The sequence below is a fragment of the Neolamprologus multifasciatus genome, chromosome 20, assembly GCF_963576455.1.
Source record: "Neolamprologus multifasciatus chromosome 20, fNeoMul1.2, whole genome shotgun sequence".
NCBI classification, from domain to species: Eukaryota; Metazoa; Chordata; class Actinopteri; order Cichliformes; family Cichlidae; genus Neolamprologus; species Neolamprologus multifasciatus.
In genome coordinates, this window is record NC_140458.1 from 21,064,412 (window position 1) to 21,086,296 (window position 21,885).

The following is a 21,885-nucleotide window of genomic DNA, read 5'->3' on the forward strand; positions in this document are numbered from 1 at the left end:
GCCTCTTGTTGTATTTTGGAGTGTTTTCAGAAGTTTTGGTATCACTCGAGGTCGTAACCTCCATTTTCTCAACTACATGTTGGATAGTCCTTGACGAAGAACTTTTCTGGATGCTCTGTGTCACTGCTGCTTGTTCTGGCCTCTTGTTGTATTTTGGAGTGTTTTCAGAGGTTTTGGTATCACTCGAGGTCGTAACCTCCATTTTCTCAACTACATGTTGGATAGTCCTTGACGAAGAACTTTTCTGGATGCTCTGTGTCACTGCTGCTTGTTCTGGCCTCTTGTTGTATTTTGGAGTGTTTTCAGAGGTTTTGGTATCACTCGAGGTCGTGACATCCATTTTCTCAACTACGTGTTGGATAGTCCTTGGCGCATAACTTTTCTGGATGCTCTGTGTCACTGCTGCTTGTTCTGGCCTCTTGTTGTCTTTTGGTGTGTTTTCAGAGGTTTTGGTATCACTCAAGTTCATATCGTTCTTTTTCTGAACTTGGAGTTGGATAGTCCTTGAAGAAGAACCTTTTTGGATGCTCGGAGTCACTGCTGTTTCTTTTTTCTCAGTGTCTATTCTCATCCTCTTTCTCTCTGGAGAGTAGCTCTCAGAGTTGTTTTTGCTGCCTTTTGAAATCTGACTGTATCGTCTTTTCAACACAGTTTTTTCTTCACAGATTCGTCTCTTTTTCCTTGGTGGAAAGCAGCTGTCGGGACTTCTGCAATTCTGTGCAGCATAATCTGGGCCTCGCTTCCTCTTGAGTGGAAGCTGGAAATGTGTTTCTTCAGAATTTGGCTCTGGATTTTGGAGGTCCATTGTAGTAAAGCCAGCGTAAGCTTGTTGACTTATGCCGTGTTTACTCTGAGACATGTTAGAGTGTTGATGAAGTGACTGTGTTAAAGATTCAACTGTTTTAAAATGTTTCTCAGGTTTACCTTTGAATGCTGCAATCTTGAGTGTTGCAAATAAACTGACTGAAAGTTTGGGATTCTTACCCCTACTTAAGGATTCACTGTCATAATGACATCATTATGACATCATAATGATGTCATAACATAATGTAACAGTAACATTCTTTTTCTTCTTCTTTTTTTTTAAAAATTTGGTGTTATTGTCTATAGGGCTTTGGAACGTGATGTCACGGGAGGGGGCGTGGCCGCCGGGGCGCCATTTTAGCTGGCCAAACAAAGGGCTCAAGGAGCTAATGCATCAGCAATGGTTCGCTTTGCTGTGTTGTGGGTTTTAATGTTAGATCGCATGATCGGGAAGGGAATAAGCTTGAAAATTGGCTCTCTTTTTATTCTTTCCCAGCCTGAAAGCAACGTGAGGGAGCTTATTTAGTGGTTGTTACCAAAAGAAGGCATCTAGCCTGGATAGCAGCTGTGAAATGAGTTGATATCCAGTTCTCTACCATCCACAGATATCTGTTGTTGTGCTACAGACATTTTCATTCTGGTAAATTCTAAATAAGTTCATATTAGGGCTGTTCGATATAATGATATATATTGGATGATGATATAAAAATATCTATTGTTTCATTTTACACTATTGTTTGTTTCGTGCTATCGCAAAATAAACTGTTTATGCCAATATTTTTTCATCGTTTTGATGGTCACTGTAGTGGCTATATTAATTTCTTAAAGTTCTCTCTTTCTCTTATATTTAATATAACCACACTATGGAGGGATAGGCTACTGTTTTTATGTTGTTGTTAGCAACAACATGGCGTGTCCGCTTGTTTATTTTCCACATAAGCCTTTCACAATAAAGCTCAAGATCCTGTTGAGCCTTTTCAAAATAAACTGAATTACGTGAAAGAGTATGCAGATTTTTTAGGGATGAGAAGCAAAAAAGAGCCGCCGGGTGCTAAAAAATAAACCTTAGACTCAAACATTAGAACAGGCTTTTCTCCGCAGCACGCCGTGTAATAAAGATAAAGAAAACGGCGGCCGTTACAACTTATGTCTAAAAATGTATAGCTTCATGCATCGGTTAAAACACTGGACTGCAAGTACACTACGCCCAGCTGGAAACACTTCACGCAAGTCTAGCTGCCTGAGATTCACAGAATTTACAGAAAATATTAAATTTTGTGATTTATATCGTTATTGGGACGATAGATGTCTTATATGGGGATATGAGATTTTGGTCATGTCTCACAGCCCTAGTTCATACTCTTTATAGCCTATTAGTTTTATTTTCAATGCGCTCTGAGGTCATAGCAAATTAGAACAAACATTCTAATGAGTGATTTTGTAGATATATGTTCTATTAATAGAGTTGCTAATTGTTTTTCATTATTGCAGCCAAACCAGCCTATGAAATGAATGAAACAAATCCTGACTGGGTTCCAATGCTACACATGGGGCACTACAAAATCCCAGCTTCAAACTACATGCTACAAACCACCATGCCAATCAGATGACATCTTCCATGTGAGGGTGAAGAGGTGACCCTCCTGGATAAGATGGTGATTTTATGTGAACATTTTATCATTTGTAAACTATACATGACATTGATTCTACATTGTTACTGGTGTGATGTTCTACAAAGTGGTTTTAATTTTTTTTTTTAAAAAGGCAAACATTTATTTGTTTCTTTATTCAACTATTTAACAGTGGTACTTAGTAAGTACATATTCAGTAAATGCAAATTATCACGGCAATGCACTTCAGGCACAAATGTACAACATTATGGGTTATTCAGAACAGAACTATGCTTTGAGAAATATTTTCCTATCAGTTGAAACAACTCCACAGTAGCAGGTGGAATTTCTTTGTATTTATTTTGTTTTTCTTGTAAGTTGGCTGTATCCCAATTCAGGGTATGCAGCCTTAAAGTATGCAGCCTTAAAGTACACAGCCTTAACGGTCCACAAGGGCCGCGCACTCAAAGACTGCTAAGACAGGAAGTACGAGGCTTGTGAAATGGGACGGTCTAGCCCCCGTCGCGCTGCCCAGGTTGCCTAGCAACCGTGATACTAACCGTGTTTCATACAGCATTGTTTGACAGAAATGAAGGAGAAAATGTTTTGTTCATTTGTTTGTTTGTTTTTACATGAGCTTTGTTTGATTATATAAGTATCTGAGGCTGAGTCCACGGGACTGTAAAACATGATTGTTGGGCTTCATTTCTGTACTGAACAGTCATTTTAAGATTAGCTAGTAAATAACAATTAGCTAATGTTGTTCATTAGACTAAAGTCATCTTACTTTGGTAATGTAAATATAATATGGTCAATATTAAAGTTATTCTATTAATCATTATTAGTTATACCAGCAGTGAACTTGAACTCTGTGTCAAATACTGAGCTTCAGTAAAGATTCAAGTTGTGTTTATTTAAATTTCCTTTCACCTTAAATCTTCACTCAAAGACAAGCATCTTTTACAGTGTATATATAGATATATTATATATAAGAGACAAATATTGTTCTTTTATTATGTTGGCATTATTACATTTGGCTCACTGCTTACATTTATGTGTAAAAACAAAATGTACGAGCTGTGATAACTGTTGCTGATAGAATGAAGAGTAGACTGATATATGAAATATTCCTTTATTGGGTGAGAAAATCATACCATGTCATAACTGCTTTAAGTCATACAGAATAGATATCAGAGCCTTAAACAGGCTGACTTCTGCTAAATGGGTCAAAGTGAACAGAAAGTATACAAACACATAACATCCTTATAGAATATGATGTAACACATTAGATCAACTTACCTCAAAATATATAAAGCATATAAACAATTACAGAAATATGATACAGCAAACACAGCAGTAATCCAAAATACTCAAAGCATCATAGAACTGAACCAAACATTTATTTTTAGCTCCATTCTGCTGCTGATACATACTTTAGGTTTCTGAATATCAAACTTGTTGCTGCCTTTCATAGTGTGTAACTTGAAGGCCCTGAGTACTTTCTCCCACACTGAAAACACTGGAATGATCAAATTATTTGAACATTACCTAATAAGGAGGATGCTCTGAGAGACTGCTATGACACCACAGACTGGGATGTGCTTCTGATCCCACATGGTGAGGACATAGAGGAGGCGACACACTGTCATACTTATTATGTCAACTTTTGTGTGGACGCGGTCGCCCCTGCTAAGGTGGTACGGTGTTATCCTAATAACAAACCGTGGGTAACACAGGAAGTCAAAGCTGTCCTCAACATGAAGAAGGAGGCCTTCTGGGGCAAGTGAAAAAGGAGATGAAAGCAGCACAGCCCGCTCACACCTGGACAAGGGAAAAGGCACGGTCAGGATCCTGTTTCTTGACTTTGAGTGCCTTTAACACAATCAGGCCCCGTCTGCTCCAGGAAAAGCTGAACAGGATGCAGGTGGACCTCTGTCAGATTGCTTGGATCGCCAACTATCTCACCAACAGACCACAGTACATTAGGCTGAAGGACATCAGGTCTGACATTGTGGTCAGCAGCACAGGAGCACCACAGGGAACTGTGCTGTTCCCTCTGGGGACAGCACAGTTCCTGATCTGGGATGATCAGGTAGTTACATGGAGTCCCACAAACCACCCGCAACTCAACACCTCAAAGACCAAGGAACTGGTTGTGGACTTTAGGAGGTCCAGACCAGGTCCACTGACAGTTCAGATAGAGGGAGAGGAGATGGAGGTGGTCAACAAGTACAAGTACCTCGGGCTGTGGTTGGACAACAAACTGGACTGGTCATGCAACACCTGCATAAAAAAAGGCCAAAGCAGACTGTACTTCCTCTGGAGACTGAGGTCTTTCAACATCTGCAGGAAGCTCCTGAGGATGTTTTACCAGTTGGCGGTTGCAGAAGTACTATTCTATGCTGTGGTGTGCTGGGGGAGCAGCACAGCAAAGATGGACTCATCCAGGCTGGAAAAACTAATCAACAAGGCTGACTCTGTGGTTGGCATAAAGCTGGATACTCTGGTGACAGTGGCAGAGAAGAGGACATTAAAGATGGCTTATGTGAAAATGGGAGAAGGGTTGATTATTGAATTTCTGGTTTTACACTAAAATGGTCTTCTAACAGGTAAACATAAGAAAATTTTTTTTTACACCAAAAACATAAATCATAACTTTAAAAATGCAGGATCTCAATCTTACCTTCACAACAGTACTGATAACATCAGCACATCTTCTGAAGGGATTCCTTGACAAAGGCTGTAAGTCTGCAGCCAGGGGTTAATATTTCACATCTGATTTCTCCTTTTTTGCTCTTCTTCCCAGAAAGCAGCACTGGTTTGTAGCCAAGGCCATTCGTTTTTCAAGCTGCAATAAAACATAATATTTATTTGGTCAATATTGTAATATTGAATAATCCAAGTTAAAGCCACTCAGGGTGATCTTTACCTAGTGGTGAGTTAAGCTTTTTGTACTTGCTGTGTTCGTTTTCTTCTCTTAAAGGAAGTACAGGAGAACGACTAACTTTTAAAAGACTTCATTTGCTGTAGCAGTTGAAATGACAAGTTACAGCACGCTGGACCTTGATGTGAATCAGCGGTCTGCTTCACAAAAAGGATGGCCCTGTAAGCGGGCAATACAGTTTTATACCACAATAAAAACAAGTATTATTATGACTATCTTCTTCTGGGAAGCAACCTGGCGGTCCTGCCATTTCCCTTGCGAATCTTATAAGAAGATTTGCAAGGGATTCACAATTATAACACAAAATAATACAGAAACAATTCAACAATCAGACAAACAAATAAAACTTAACTAGGATCCAACGTTTTGCTGCTTTGAAATACCATAATTCAAACCTTAAAGCCAAATCCAATCATATTAATAAATGCCATTTAACAGCTAATATAGGACTATACCACAAAAGCAAATAATGAAAAAACTACACTTCCAGAATATCTAGAAATATCTCCACACCTGCAACATATAGAAATACACAACTATGAGCTGTGTGTGTTGTGCGTCTGCTAAGCTACCTCTCCTGACAAAAGAACACAGTGCACGCCATTAACAAAATACAGGTGCTGGTCATATAATTAGAATATCATCAAAAAGTTCCCCTTTTTTCACTAATTCCATTCAAAAAGTGAAAGTTGTAAAATGAATACATTCATTCCACACAGACTGAAATATTTCAAGTGTTTATTTTTTTTTAAATTTTGATGATTATAACTGACAACTAATGAAAATGCCAAATCCAGTATCTCAGAAAATTAGAATATTACGTAAGACGAAATAAAAAAGAAAGGATTTTTTGAACTCTTGGCCAACTGAAAAGTATGAACATGAAAAGTATGAGCATGTACAGCACTCAATACTTAGTTGGGGCTCCTGTTGCCTGTGGCACTGCTCAGGTGTGATGAGAGCCCACATTGCTCTGAAAGTGGCCTTCAGCTCTTCTGCATTGTTGCTGAGTGTGCTGAATATTTAAATATTCAGCAGAATATTCCACAATAAAACCAAACTACAGCTTCAATATCCTGCTTGTACATGAATGCAATAGCAATAATGATCAAATAACATGACAAAGTCAAAAGGAACATTTCTAAATATATATATTTCAGCACTTTCACTATTTAAAAGTAAGACCAGTAACAGAAAGTTTATTTTCTGCAGTGTTGTGCAAAGTATTTGAAGGGAACAAGAATTTCCCCACTTCGGTCCAAATGATCTCCCTTTATTTTGACAAATACGCTAGGATTACTGCAGCCCCCCAGCCTGAGACTACTACTGCAGGCAATTTGACAACATTTTGCTTAATAATAATAATAATGGATTGGATTTTATATAGCGCTTTACAATTCCACTATTCATTCACTCTCGCATTCACACACTGGTGGAGGCAGCTATGGTTGTAGTCAGAAGCGAGGCTGCCATATCGCGCCATCGGCCCCTCTGGCCAACACCTGTAGGCGGTAGGGTAAAGTTCTTGCCCAAGGACACAACGACCAGGACAGAGAGCCCAGGGATCGAACCGGTGACCTTCCGGTTACAGATACGCTTCCCAACCACCTGAGCCATGGTCGCTTGTCACTTACAGGTTGGCTGTGCTCTGCAAAATAGAGGCCACTGGAAACAATGATCTCCTCAAGATGGTTCCAATAAAGAATTATGACACTATCATGTTATTTTTTCCACCCTCCTAGCAGTTCTTAAATCAACAGAATTTCATTACATTATGACTTTTTGTTCCAGTGACACAACACAAAACTGCAGTTTTGCGTTGTTGGGAGCTTTTAAGGACCAGCCTTGAATCTTACGGATTTGATAAGTGAAGACTGGATGTGTAGTGAACAGAGCTGGGATAATCTGGACAAATTATGCAGGCTGCATCTGCAAAAAAGAACTAGTTTTAGATTTAATGCTGGCAGACAGGCATGCATGTCTCAGGGTGATTACACACTAACACATTGTGATTAATTACACACATTTTTATACAATTTATTAACAAGATTAAAAAAAACATAGAAAAAGCAACCAAAAAGATACACCAAAAGATATATTATCCGACACTGTATTTCTCTTTCTTTTATACACAAATTCTTGTCACCAAAGCTTTGGAAATGTAAATGTAAACACGAATAAGCAATTAGAATTCATACAGTTTAAAATAAACATGGATATCCAGATACAGTTAATATAATTAACAATATAACAATTATCATACACGTGGAAAGAAATGTTCTCACAGCATCATTTATACCATGGAAGAAAAATAAGCTTTTCCACCATGGATTATGCAATTTCGTTCTTCTTGAGGCAGTTAAGGTTAGAATGGCAAATGAAATACACAGAAAATAACATATGCAGCTAAACTATTTGGCATTGATACAGTGCATGAATACAGAAACATGGCAACAAAGATTTCAGTGCGAATACATTGTTTAAGGCAAGACTTTACTGATCCCACTGGGAAAAGATCTCTTATGAAGCTATCCATCAACTGGTAGGTTTTGTACGAAAAAGCTTCCTAATTGTTCTTAAGTGAATAATTTCTTAGCTGATTTGAAACATGAGTGAAGATTTTAATAAGAGAAGAGAGACACACAATCTTCCCTTACTATTTTCCTTTTCAATGCAGCAAATCTCTTCAAACCTCTTCAAAGTTCTTCTGAGCTCCAGTGTCAGTCTTTTGCTCACTTCCAAATTAACCAGTCATTTCCTACAGATGTCAGTCACCATGCCTCCTGCATGTTTTCTCCATTCAAGGCTGGTAGTCATCATAAGAGTCTTCTGTGTGAAGAAAGAAACTTGAAAAGGATGCCGAATAAGTGAAAATGATGTCAAAGTTACCCAATTCTCTCAAATGAGAAGTGCTTTGCAGCTTTGCATGGCTCACAGCTGAACACAGTCCACAGTGATTTAGTCACGTGCAGCTACTAAAACAAGCTGGTTTAGTTCATCTCCTTTTAAGTCAACCCATTCTTTAAATCATCTGTCTTCTGATTGGCTGCCCCTCATAAATGTAAGGTGTGGACAGCAGATTGGGACTTCAGCACTCTCAGCCAAAATTGCCATATTACCATATAAGAAACACCACCACCACCACAACAACAACAAAAAACACACACCAGAATGTGAGAATAGAAATCCTGTCTACTGTAGCGCTCCTCTTACACCAGACAAACATAGACACATGCATGTACTTACACATGTACTTCATTAGTTAAAACGAAACAAAAAACAGGCCTGGATCCTCATACTCATTACATTCCCAGGGTTGCATGATTAGTACGTCTTTCTCTAGCTCAGGGGTGTCAAACTCAAATACACAGTGGGCCAAAATTCAAAACTGGAACAAAGTTGCGGGCTAACATTACTATTTATTGAAAAAAAAAATCTTCCTCCAGATTTAAGAATGAATCTCTTCTTATGGACTCAAACAAGTTTTGCTGAAAAACTGAATATGGAACAAGCAAAGCTTAATACTAAACAATATATATATTAGCTGTATAATACCAGTAGGCCAGCTCTAATAGTAATTTGGTATGGCTTCGCGGCCCAAATGTAATTAGGCTGCGGGCCAGAGTTTGACACCTATGCTCTAGCTGCTAACCTGTTTGCTGAGGAAGCATGTTGCAGCCTCCGCTGTCGTCACAAACACCTGGTGGTCCCATCTCACCCGGCTGACCTGGTGTTCCAGGGATCCCAGATGGCCCCAGCTTACCATTTTCTCCTTTGGGACCTGGGATTCCCAGCTTAGACTCACCAGGAGGTCCTGTGGATACACATTTTAAGACAGTAATACTACATTTTATTTTAGGTGCTTATCGAAACACTCATGCTACGAGACAGTCAAAAACAAGGAGTTTATCATTATTGATTATTAGCACATATAGCAACGGCTGCTTTTCCAAACAGCTGAATTCTTCTACTGGTTCACCACAGGGTTGTTGTCTCTCTCCTCTACTATATTTTGTACACTAATGACTGTCGCAGTACACAGGCTAACAGGCATTTCATTAAATATGCAGTTGACACAGTCATTGTAAGCCTTCTTCATGGTGAAGAGGATTCCCATTGGCCTGTTGTGGATGAGTTTGCTTCTTGGTGTGGTCAGTCATTCTTAAAGATCAACACTTTGAAAACTAAGGACATGGTAATTGACTTCAGGAACCATTCCCCCATTCTGCACTGACAGTAGTAAATGGTGCAGCCATTGAACTGGTGGACAGTTACAAGTATTTGGGGGTTGTTCGTTATAAGGCTCTGTCCTTTGAGTCACGTCTTGCTGCTACAGTGAAAAAGGATCAACAATGAGTGTACTTTTTAAGGAGACTGAGAGGTTTTAACGTTTCATCTGAAATGATGACCCTTTTTTATAAAGGTTTTATTGAATCTGTTTTAATGGTCTGTATCATTGGTTGGTATGGTAATGTGTGTTTGAACAATAAGACCAGACTTAGTAATCTGGGTAAAGTGACTGGTCAGACTTCAGGGAGGTCTCAGGTTCCAGCTTGTGGACTTTTATAACAGGCAAGTGCTGAGGAAGGCAACCTCTGTCATGTTGTGTTCAGACCATCCTCTCTTTAATGATTTTCAGCTGCTTCCCTCAGGTCGTCAATACAAAGTGCTTGGAGTGAAGACCAAGAGACAGAGTGTCTTTTGTACCTGTTGCTATTGTCATGGATAATAACACTAAACATAAGGGTTGTTGCCATTACACATTGCACTTTGTTGACGACAAAATTTGGGCTGTTCTCTCTGGGCTTTTTAAAAAAATATATATTTATTTATTTTTTTGTGTGTGTGTTGTCTTTGTTTGTTTTTGTCTTTCTGTGTATGGACAGACTGCAAATCAATTTCCCACTGGGGACAATAAAGTTACCATTGACCAGTGACATCATTTCAAGTTTGGTAACTTGGAATGTGTGTGTGCTTTTTTATGTTACTTATACAGAGGTACCTGCTAATCCCTTGACCCCTGGCTGACCCTGGACATTGGACCCTGCATCACCTTTCTCCCCAGGCACACCTTTCCTTCCTGCAGAGAGGGAAGAGACAAATCAACGTGATAACCTTTGTTAAACATCAAACTGTAAGTGATGTTTTGCTTCCAACAAACCATCTACTAAGCTTACCTTGCTCTCCTGGATATCCAGGCCTGCCAGGTGTTCCTCTTGGGCCTACACGACCCTGTGAGCCCCTCTCACCCGGTGGGCCCTTGGGCCCTGGTATTCCAGGTTCCCCTGGAGGCCCCACTGGCTCTTCAATTGGAACTGGCTTACGACCGATCTCGTTAATGAACATGTCAAGTTTTAACACCTCCTCTGAAAAAGCAAAGAATAAAAATGTTTTAGCATTCTTATTTGACTCTTCTTCACAGTGAGGAGGGCAAACAGCACTGCAGACAGTATGCATTTCTGACATGCTTGCTTTTAGAGTGCTTACTATGTACTAGTTGTTCACAGGCCTGTGTGACCAGTTGGTAGATCATAGCCATGGACTGAGGTTCTCCCTGTAAAAAAACAATCAGAGTTACAAACTGTTTCTCCAGATAAAGTCAATTGAAAAGAAACTGAAACATTTTAGAAGGTATTTAAAAAGAAGATCAGATGCCATTACAGCTGATATATATATAAAAAAAGAAGATAATGATGATATAACACACCTTTTCTCCTCTTTCCCCTTTATTACCTGGCAAGCCCTGTAGTGAAATATAAAAGAGTGTAAAGATAAATAACCAGCTGTAAGGACAGGTCAGACTTTTATGTGATATTTATTTCCTAGGTCTTACCGTAGGTCCCACAGGACCTGGGGGGCCCCTTTCTCCTATAGGCCTTGGGTATCCTGGCATTCCTTGGAAACCCTGTTTATACGTGATAGATAGAATATACTAGATGCATAAACCTACAGTGAGTCAGACACAAAGTCCTGATAGCAAACAGTTTTATTATACACACACCGCATGTCTGTATGACTTTACTTGATAAGGTCAGGACACATAAAAGAGCAGCTCATTACACCTCACTAAGGAGGTGAAGAACCGGTTCCCAGTGGTTCCCCTTGGAATTGTTAGTCTGTTTGTCTATCAATCCCACTTCTCAAGTCCACTTTCACTTGCGTAATTAAATAACATACTTCATTAGTTTTTAAAAAAGTGTACTGTGTAATATGTGTAATAACTACTTTTTCTGAGTAATGACCAAACACTCATCACAACAGAGAGGGGAAATACCTCCAACATGCACAAACATTTGACCACGCAGCATGCAAATCATTTGCAACATATAACGTAACGTGCATGTAATGTCTTTGATATGTTGCTTAGCAATGGTGGTGACTCTCAAAGTGGAGCCAATGAGAATCCAATGAGTATCAATAAGAAAATTGATAAGGAATTTAATTAAAGTGATACCGATAATTGAATAGGAATTGCTAAATTGGTAACAACTTCAACCTCACTGTATAAAAATTAAAAGAACCAAATGAACAGCAGTTGAGCTGAATGTTGTTTTCTGTGTTGAACTACAGTGACCATATTTCATTTCAAAGTTTGATTAAACAAACCCACCGGCACAATGTACATTTCAAATTCCTTTAATTTTAAATATGTTCATATTGTCTATTCTTATTTAATTCACTTAATATACAGAATTCACCTGCTTGCTGATTGCATGCTACTACTACACCAGGGGTGGGCAACCTGCGGCTCCGGAGCCGCATGCGGCTCTTTAGTCCTTATACTGCGGCTCCGGGTGGTTTGGGAAAATAAATTAGAAGTATTTAGCTGAAGTGTATTTTATTTGTGTTTAGTTCTTTTTTTAACTTGTAGTTCTAAATTGGAAGATTATTGTGATATTGAAATATACAAATAATATTATATTTTATTATTTTTCATCGCTCAAAATAAGCGTCACGCTCGCGGAAGCCGGTATACCCGCCGAAACGCCGTGCATTTATCGAGACTTTCAACCCCAGATAGGGCAATTATGGATCTTCGGATCCACATTATATCAGCAGCTGTTGAAAACAAACACCACTCACGCCTCACAGATGACAGCTTACAGTCCTGCGTAAAGATGAAAGTGACTTCGTACAGCCCCGATTTGCAGACGCTGTGCGAAGAGGTTCAGGAGCCGAAGGTCTATTGTAAACATATCACGGCAGACCCGCTGCTTTTCAGCATCTCTTTATTGACCACTTTTCACACACGGTTGCTGTACGCATAAAGCCGGCTGTAGCCAACACACCAACACAACAGCAGAGAGAGCACAGACTTAAAGGCGGCGAGGCGTGATTGCGGGTGCCGCTTAGATGTGTCCGCCTCCCCTGCAGCGGCGCTGCAGACCACGCCCCGCCACACACATTAACCAGGTAAAAGACATATTTAGGCAGAATTTTGCAAATATCTATTTTTCATTTATTAGCAGCATAGTGCTTTTTTGCCAATTATTTTTTAAAAGTCAGGTCAAGGCTCCAAAAGCCCAACGGACATATAAGGTTGGCGGCTCACAACAGTTTTTGTTTTCTACATGGATCATTTTAGTTCAGCTGGGTGTCTTTCCTTTTGTTATATTTCTTTAAGAGTTCAAAATGTGTTAATTACATAAATACAATTTTATTTTCTCTGTAGCACTTCATGGATTTAAGCAACACACCTTAGTTCTTCACACAAAGCATAAAGGAAAAAAACAATATATACAGTGTTATCTTCATTTTAGATGTCAAAAAGTATTTGCGGCTCCCAGTGTTTTCTTTTGCTTGGAAACTGGGTCCAAATGGCTCTTTGGGTGTTAAAGGTTGCTGACCCCTGTACTACACATTCACCTAATGTATATATTATATATAATGTTCTTCCTCCCCCCCTTTTTTTTGCACAAATCGAGGAGCGTGTCAGGTTACATTTCACTGTGTGTTATATAGGGATGGGTATCGTTTAGGTTTTATCCGATACCGGTGCCAAACCGGTACTTTTGAAACGGTGCCGGTGCTTAAACGGTGCTCAAACCGGTGCTTAAAGAATGGAAAACACAAACGTGGTCCAAAAACCTCTCATGTTCAGCTGTTTTTTTGTAAAAAGATAACAATGTTAGCCTTTTCTGCAGCTATGGGGCATATATGGTATCATTCTTGGCTGGAAGCAGCTTAAACAATGGAAAAAAACACAAACTTTGTCCAAAAACCTCTCATGTTTAACTGTTTTCCACTTTTTCTTTGGTCATTTTAGCCTTTTTGGCCAGGGTGAAGGGAGTATCTGCCATCAAACAAGAAGACAGCTGCATGTAGCTATGATGGTGTTTGCTGTTCACCTTACATGCATTAATGTAATAACGTGGTTAGCCTACTCAACGTAAATTACACACGAACAACATTAAGCTACTCACGCAGAGAAGAACGGCTGCTGCTGCCATCATCATCCGTCATCATTTCTGCTACACTGGCAGGGCTAGGGGCCAGGACTCTCCTCTTCGGGTTTTTGGGGGATGTTGCTAATTGTTGCTAAAGTCCGATAACAGGCAACCCACAAGCAGTAGATGTGCTCGGTGTGAGGTCTCGCAGCAAGCTATCAAATACGGCGCATTTCTCGGCTTTAAAAAAAAACACTATGCGTCGCCAGGTGTTTCATCAGATTTGAGGTGTTACCTCCTTTGACAGTATCACCTTAAAGCACTTGTTGCAGCTGCTGAGTTTGCATCTTTTGCTGTGAAGTACAGCCAGACTTTTGACCGCTTCGCCTTGGACATTTTTAATTTGTAGCTCTGCTCTAAAAGAACGTACGTACCTGGACCCGCCTACTATTCTTAAAATGATTGGCTAGAATCTAAAGTGTATCATTCCATACCAGTTGGTGGCGGTAATGCACCTTTCAGTTGTTTAGCAACCGCCAATACAAATGTAAGGAAGAAGAAAGTGTATCACAGCTCAGGAAAAAAAGCACCGAAATAAAGCACCGAAATGTGCGCTGCTTTTCGGTCTGGTTACTACCGTTTATGTCAGAACCGGTGCCATCATGGCACCGGATACCGGTACCCATCCCTAGTGTTATACCTGTATAACTATGCATGTGACAAATAAAGAACCTTGAACCTTGAACAAAGATACTTTGTCCTGAGAGTGGTGCTAGAGGACAGCTCGTGTAGTGTCTAAAATGGAAAAGGTTCATTCACAGTCTAAACTGTTCCCTGATGATAAGATGCACTTTCTCAAACTCAGTGTCACTGCCCAAACATAAAATTGGCAGCAAAGGCAAAAATGGATACAAACAGATGAAGATGTATTTACGCTTTACCCTGGGTCCAGTGACGCCGGGTGCGCCCATGTTCCCTTCCACACCTCTGATGCCCTGTGAGACATGTAGCAGAGAGATGAGAACAGAAACAGAGCTCAGCTTGATACATTCTGTGCTGACTGAGATCAAGCAGCTCACCTTGGCACCTGCCACTCCCTCCTCCCCTTGTTGACCTGGAGGTCCTGGTACCCCCTAGAGAGACAGAGTAGGTTGAGACAGAGAGCTGTTAGAAGCAGATGGTTAGGTTCTGGTGACTCCATTACTTCACTTTAAACTTACCTGCACTCCCGGTCGCCCAGGATCTCCCTTCTCTCCCCTTGCTCCTGGTGGACCCTAAAGAAATTAATACGAGTACGGTTTTTGCACAATAAACTATCCACATGGATGCACATACATTCGTTTAGCAAAGCTTTCACCATAGTTACTGTATTGGTACACATTTAACCCTCTGGGTTCGACAGATGGGCGAGTCCAAATGACATGGTTTGAAGTGCAGACTTCAAACTATATACCGGCTTTTAAATAGTGTTTATATCCCATCTAAAATTCGGGTTATGATAAATAATTTTAGCAATACTTTTTCCTGAGTACTGTTGTCATGTTTAGTGCAGGAAGAAACAGTAAACATTGGACTTTGTAAGGACAGCGCTTCCCTTGCAGGCAAAAAAAAAAAAAAGACAACAAAAAACTGTGTAGCCGGACACATGAGGTTGTGCTGAAAAGAAATTACTTACAAAACAAGGCAAAGTAAACCGTTTCTAAGGTGAAATATAAAGGTAAAATCCAAAGTAGTCAAACACAGCCAATTATACCCTGGACCCCAGAGGGTTAAATCTACCTTTTTGCCCTGCATTGTAATGCCTCGTGGCCCAGTGCTGCCCACAGGTCCAAGGCCTCCCTCAAGTCCAGGATTTCCTGGAGGACCTACTTCTCCCTGAAAAAAGAAATAAATAAATAAGAGACTAATTCAAAGAAAAGTGAGACTTACAGGTAGATGGTTCTGGTTTCAACAAACAATCTGAGATATTATTCTATGTTATGTTCTCATGTTCATGAGTCTGATTAAGTTCCCTTCCACTGTTAGTTGTGCATCGATGTAACACTCATTTATTGTGTATTGTGTATGCGTTAGTCCCTGTAGGGAAATTACTCCTCTGTATTTAACTCTTTCACCCAGTGAAGCAGTGGGCAGCCACCAATGCAGCGCCCGGGGAGCATTGTGTGGGGACGGTACCTTGCTCAGGGGTACCTCAGGGTAGCTGTTCCGACCTTCCGATCATGGGGCAAACACTCTACCTACTGAGCGATCCCTACCTACACGGTGACTGAAACTACATGGAAACAGCTGTTCAACAGCTGCATTTGTATTTTTTTTTAGCTGATTCTTCACATATTTTCTTCAAGGAATATTTAATTGTTAAAAAAAAAAAGTAATGCCTCTTTGCTAAGTCTCCTCTTGTGACAGGAGCAGCAGGGTTTAAGCTGTTCAACTTCTCAGGCAAAATGAGAAAAACCTGACTGTTATACAAACTTCTAAATAAAGCCATGACTGCATCTGAAAGGTCTGAATAAAGCTTTCAGCTTACCTTTTGGCCATGTTCTCCTTTTTCACCTTTTTCGCCACGAGGGCCTGGCTTCCCCTGGGAAAGAAGACAAAGAGCTGAGTGTTTAACAGTGAAGAATCATGCAACAAGTACTCTGGGTGTGTTTGAGGTGACATACAGGTGGTCCAGGGGGACCAGGAGCTCCAGTGACGTCAGAGGAACAGGTACAGGTGTACGCAGGGGCAGGGCAGCTCTCCTCATCTCTCTTACACAGACACAATAATAAAGATATTAAGTGAGAAAATTTACACTGTTCTTAGAAAGGTTCTCTCAATGTTGCACCACCACTTGGTAAAAAAAATCATGACAGCTATATGATTTTTTTGTGAAATAATAAGGGTTGAAGAAAGGTGAATGTAAATGTTAGCACACTGACCACTCCAGGCAGGTCACAGCAGGTATCCTCTGAAGCCCACGTGGTGTTACAGACGATTTCAAAAGACTGCAGCTGAAACTGGAAGTGATGAAGAGCACAGAACAGACATTGAATACAGGACAGAGGAAGTGATCATCCACAGTTTTTAAAGGTATGTTTAGAGTGCATTAATAGGCTGAGCTAGAATTAATATCAAAGAACGTTAAATACCGGGGCTGAGCCACTGTTAGGTCCTCGGGTCTTCACCAGTTTTCCCAGCATTTCAAATCCATCAGTGGGCAGGTTGCCTAGAGGACGGGCCGGCCTCTCACCCACGTGCTGACAGTCCACAGACAAGGATACACTCACCTGGCTAACAGAAAGGTGAACCTGCCAAATGGAAGAAAATGTGCCGTTTAGGCGTCTGAGATCTAAGTCATCATATCTACTAACACTAACCCTACCTCACACTTTGGGAGAGTCTTCCTCTCACAGTTCAATGAAATGCAGTGGGGTTAAGTTAAATGATGATCCTAAACTGCCCATCATTGAAAAAATGTGAGAGTGGACCGTTATCTCTCTCCCAGCGACCATAGGGCGCCTCTCAGCGTAGGGTAGCCTATGTTCCTAATTTTACATTCACCTTGTGAAAACTGCCATAGAACAGCCTGTGGACCTGTGGCTGGTCAAAGGTCAGCTCCTGCACTTCACCTCTGTAGTCCAGACTGAAGTATAACAGGTGCTTGGTGGTTGCTGCAAAAACACAAACACACAGGATAATAAGGTCATCATTTGTTATTTCCCGTAAAAGCTACAATATTGAGCTTAGGGAGGTGAGTTTACAGATTCTGTTCTCTGTTGTTGTTAAAGAATAATGTAGACGATTAAGGGACTGCAACAAGTCCAAAGACATGCTTCCAGTGCAGGAGGCGGGGAGATGCAGGCAGTGTTACTCACGGTCAATCACCACTCCCATCTTTGGCTGGAAGTCATTGTCTGTGAGCTGCCAGAGAGCAAAAGGCTCCCTGGGTGTATCCTGCAGCATTCGGAAGGCAATGCTGATGGTGTGCTCTGGGGAGAAACCTGCAGGGTGGATAAACCTGGAAGGATGGCAAGACAGACCACAAGATTCACTTTTTTCTATCACTGAGTAAACACATTTCTGTGTTCCATGCCTAAGTCTCACAAGCACAGCACAAAAAAGGACCATGTGATGTTAGGGTTGGCTTATGAGACATGCTACAAAAAGTTTGAAAAGCATTGCATTAGTGTCTATGTCAGTGAACTGGTTTTTTACTCAAATTAAAATACAATGAAAAAGAAAAGGTGGAGGACTGAAAGAAATTCTCACTTGGTGCTCTGTGTCAGTTGGACGTCTCTGTACAGAGTGTAGGTGGGGAGCGTGTTGAAGACAAAAGGCTCGGCTGCCACTCCCTCCACCGATGAGTGAGCTCTCTGAGTCAGACCAAAGGCTTCCATCATGTTGAACCCTAAACCAGCACAAATGTAACAGAAACACAGTGTGGTGCTTCCTTCGTAGTTGTTGTTGTTTTTTTAAGTTTCAGTTTAAAGGGAGGACAGCGTGTCTCACCTTTAACAATGCTGTTTCTGATGGTGACTTCAGGGCACACTGCAACACAAGAGTGTAAAAGTAGGCAAAAGTACTGCTGTATGCTTGTTTTATTCAAAAACAGTGTGTACACACACCAACTTTCTTAGAAATATTTCTTAGAAATAATATTCCACTTGTTGTTTACAATTTAAAAACAAAAGTGATCTCCATCGTATTAAAAAGCTTTGCATATCAGCACCACAGTCATTAAAAAACAAGGCCCATTCTTACCAGAGGTCAACACTTTCACTTAATTTCTTTTTATATTAATCTTGAAGTTATTGTTTATTCCACAACTGCCCGATTATCAAATGGGCACCTCCTTCCTTCTTTTATTCTGGTTTGTCATTCTTCACCTTTAATCTCACCTTTAAACATATTCTAGGTTAAATGTTTATTATTATTATTATTATTATTATTATTCAATTTTGTGTTTCTTTGTGTTTTTGTAATTTCACCACAATCTACCTCAATACCGCATTTATATCTAAAAATATGGAAACACGCTAGCTGTGAATAGCTGGTGTGCACATGTCTATTAACAGTGATTCAGTCACTAACATGCAGTAGTAACAATAACAGTGTCTAGTGCACATGGTCCGTGAATCCGGTGGTAACTTTAACGGCACCCCTCTGATTTTTGTGCACATACAGGTAAATGATAGTGTTGGTGAAAACTGATTGCTGCACAGGACTGGAACATATTATTGGTGGGCTATTGCCTTTCAGCTGGATTTTGATTCATGCAAAGACAGAAACACACACACACACACACACACACACACACACACACACACACACACACACACACACACACACACACACACTCTAACTGGGGAATCTGCTGACCAACAACAATTCTGAACTCGTGTGTTAAATTCAGCCCAAAATATTTCATAGGCTACTCAGAAGAAGTTGAAGATAAAGTATACGTGGATCTAAAGATTTACCTTCATTGTGGATAGGGTACATCCGGGGATGGATGGCAATTTGGGCTGGAGCTGCAGCTGTAACAAAATTGCATTGAAATTATTTATATAGAATAATTTATAAATATATTACTGTTCATACATAAACTGTGAATTAAATTATTTTTTGTGTTTGCTGGCCAATGATCATCTGTGTTTCTGAGAACATGTCAGACCTGTGGGATGGAGGATGGAGACTGCCGGGCCCTCTGCTGAGCCGAGAAGAGAGTGCACACTGATGCGATACAGAGTCTCAGGTTCCAGATCAGTGAAACAGTGGCTTCTGCTGGACTTACTCACAACTTCTTGCTTTGATTGCTTGTCTATGCACACATGCACGACAGAGTAAATTGCCAGCAATCACTGTAGGTTCTGTTACAACTAATAACTCACATATAATGTATATATAGTGGTGTGAAAATAATTTCATATTTTTTGGATATTTGTCACACTTAAATATTTCAGATGATGAAACAAATTTAAAACAGCTCCAGATAATACATTACCACCACCATGCCATATCAAAAAGCACCACTGAACGACACAGGAAATCATTCTGTCTGCATCACAAGTCTGCAATTAATCAGGCCTGAGTGTGTTTAGTGAAACTCAACTCAGCTTTCCAAAAAATGTAGTTAGTTACAGTTAATTCATGATTTAACAAGAGGGGCAATCTTTTTTTTCACAGGACCAGGGAGGTTTGGATAATCTATGAAATCATCATTTAAAAACTGCATTTTGTATTTACTTGTCTTATCTTTCTTCTAATATTAAAATTTGTTTGATGATGCAAAACACTAGGAAATCAGGAAGGGGGCAAACACCTTTTCACATCACTGTAGACATGAATACCTTTTACATCCTGGATTACAATACGATATCCATCAACGGAAGATACTGGTCTCCATGACACACAGATACTGGAGTGGTCTGACCTGACCACACTCGCACTGCTTACCCGCAAAGTGGCTAGAGAAACAGAAAAAAGGCAGAAAACAAGCAAAAAAAAAAAAAAAGCCAAAGAATGTCATCTGCACACTAGCATGGACAATAAACATAGACACAGTGCACCCAGTAATTTTTGAACTTCCAACCAAGTATCAAGAGCAGTACTGGTATTGTACTGGTACTGGCTGTTGTCTCATTGTTCAGAGAGCCCATCATTATGCAGAGAAAAGAATCTGTGTCTCTGGACCAAAATGACTGTACGTGTAGTGCTGTAGAAACAATACTGCCCAAAAACATATGCATATCCTCCTGTAAGGTTAAAGTAATGGGACATTTGCACTGTAAACCTGTTGCTCTTCACTGGAAGTTGCACTTGAGCTGTCTTGGCATCTTTCCCTTGTTTGACTCACCAGTTTTGCCCTGAGCTGAACCGCTGCCTCCTTCTCTGTTGTGGTACTCAGCCGTGACCAAGATGCTGTAGCGTGTATCTGACTGCAATGACTCCAGCATCACCTGCTTCTCTCCACCAGGGACCAGCACCTGCACACAACAAACCACACTATCATCTCAACACAGTCAGAACTGATTTAAAGTTTTGGGACTTATGGAATTTCTGGAATTCTGACACATGATAGCCGGCTGAAGGCCAGAAGAGGTGAATGACTATGGACCCACTCACAGTGTGATCCTGGCTATCAGCTCCAGTCAATGCTGTGTAGGACACGCGATACTGGAGGACATGAGCATTGGGAGGTACCCAGCTGATCACCATGCTGACGGCAGTCTCATCAGAAACCGTGAGGCTGGTTGGGCCTCCACCAGACACTGCAGCAACATCATAGAAGAGATAAAGTACCACAGCTAACGACACTTAACACTCACTTTGTTCCTTTACAAGAGGAAATTATTTTGGCAGCAAAGCAAAGTGCTTTTTTAGACAATAAGTGTAAAGTATAACAGAGAATTTGATACTTTGATTTGATACTTTAACCTCACTACATTTATTTCATAGCTCAGAGTTCTAGTTACTCAAAGATGAGAATTTAGATGTGAAATTTAACCTTTAAGTGACTAGTACTTTGAGAACTGCCATCAATTACAGAATGAAGTTCATTTACTTACAGGTTATAGTAGTATTAATGCTATATTGTACAGAATATGACACGAAGGGCTACTGACCACAGAAAAGTAAAAGGTAACTGGGCCTAAAGACTAACGGGAGAAAAACAAGCTTTCTGTGATTCTATGATTTTTATTTCTGTGTTTTTGTGGTAATCTTGGATATCTTAGGTTGTCTCATTACTGTCATATATCTTCCTATCATTAGAACACTGGCTTCTAACAACTAACAGTGTCTCAAAAATAATGTAATAAATATACAAATAATATGGACGCATGGACTCAAATGCATGACTTTTAACTTGTGTATTTTTTAGGCTGAACACTGCTGCTAATGTGACTTAGGTAAATAGTTTCATCAGGCTCGCCCTTCCTGAGTTTAAGAAATGCTCAGGATCAGAAAATGCGTGACTCACAGGTGCTGTAGCGTATGGCCACAGCTTCACTCTGAGCTCCATCTCCATAGAGCGCAGACAGTGAAATCTGATACTCCTTATCATCCTCCACCCCTCCAAGAACTGCTCCTTCACTGTCACCACTCACACGCAGCTGAAATACACAGCAGGGACACACAGGACAACAGCTTATATTGT

General features: G+C 40.3%; 1 protein-coding gene across 5 annotated transcripts in view; it reads right to left on the reverse strand.

Annotated features, from left to right (window-relative positions):
- Positions 1-5,660: 5,660 nt before the first annotated feature.
- Positions 5,661-21,885, reverse strand: part of LOC146494890 (collagen alpha-1(XX) chain-like) — a 40,714-nt gene continuing 24,489 nt past the window's right edge. For 3 of the 5 annotated variants that reach the window (XM_085145630.1, XM_085145628.1, XM_085145632.1), the window contains 25 exons: positions 21,709-21,841; positions 20,853-20,998; positions 20,584-20,713; positions 20,078-20,194; positions 19,402-19,548; positions 19,208-19,264; positions 18,237-18,275; positions 17,997-18,135; positions 17,603-17,745; positions 17,289-17,398; positions 16,877-17,035; positions 16,667-16,744; positions 16,409-16,495; positions 16,273-16,326; positions 15,525-15,620; positions 14,966-15,019; positions 14,825-14,878; positions 14,687-14,740; positions 11,192-11,263; positions 11,066-11,101; positions 10,846-10,912; positions 10,536-10,724; positions 10,361-10,438; positions 9,011-9,172; positions 5,662-8,187 (listed from right to left, as the gene is read on the reverse strand). In XM_085145630.1, the coding sequence (XP_085001756.1) occupies positions 8,159-8,187; positions 9,011-9,172; positions 10,361-10,438; positions 10,536-10,724; positions 10,846-10,912; positions 11,066-11,101; positions 11,192-11,263; positions 14,687-14,740; positions 14,825-14,878; positions 14,966-15,019; positions 15,525-15,620; positions 16,273-16,326; positions 16,409-16,495; positions 16,667-16,744; positions 16,877-17,035; positions 17,289-17,398; positions 17,603-17,745; positions 17,997-18,135; positions 18,237-18,275; positions 19,208-19,264; positions 19,402-19,548; positions 20,078-20,194; positions 20,584-20,713; positions 20,853-20,998; positions 21,709-21,841 (2,430 nt within the window). In that variant the 3' untranslated portion in view covers positions 5,662-8,158. Of the gene's footprint in view, positions 8,188-9,010; positions 9,173-10,360; positions 10,439-10,535; positions 10,725-10,845; positions 10,913-11,065; positions 11,102-11,191; positions 11,264-14,686; positions 14,741-14,824; positions 14,879-14,965; positions 15,020-15,524; positions 15,621-16,272; positions 16,327-16,408; positions 16,496-16,666; positions 16,745-16,876; positions 17,036-17,288; positions 17,399-17,602; positions 17,746-17,996; positions 18,136-18,236; positions 18,276-19,207; positions 19,265-19,401; positions 19,549-20,077; positions 20,195-20,583; positions 20,714-20,852; positions 20,999-21,708; positions 21,842-21,885 lie in introns of all 5 variants that reach the window. The other 2 variants (XM_085145631.1, XM_085145629.1) reach the window with 2 other exon arrangements.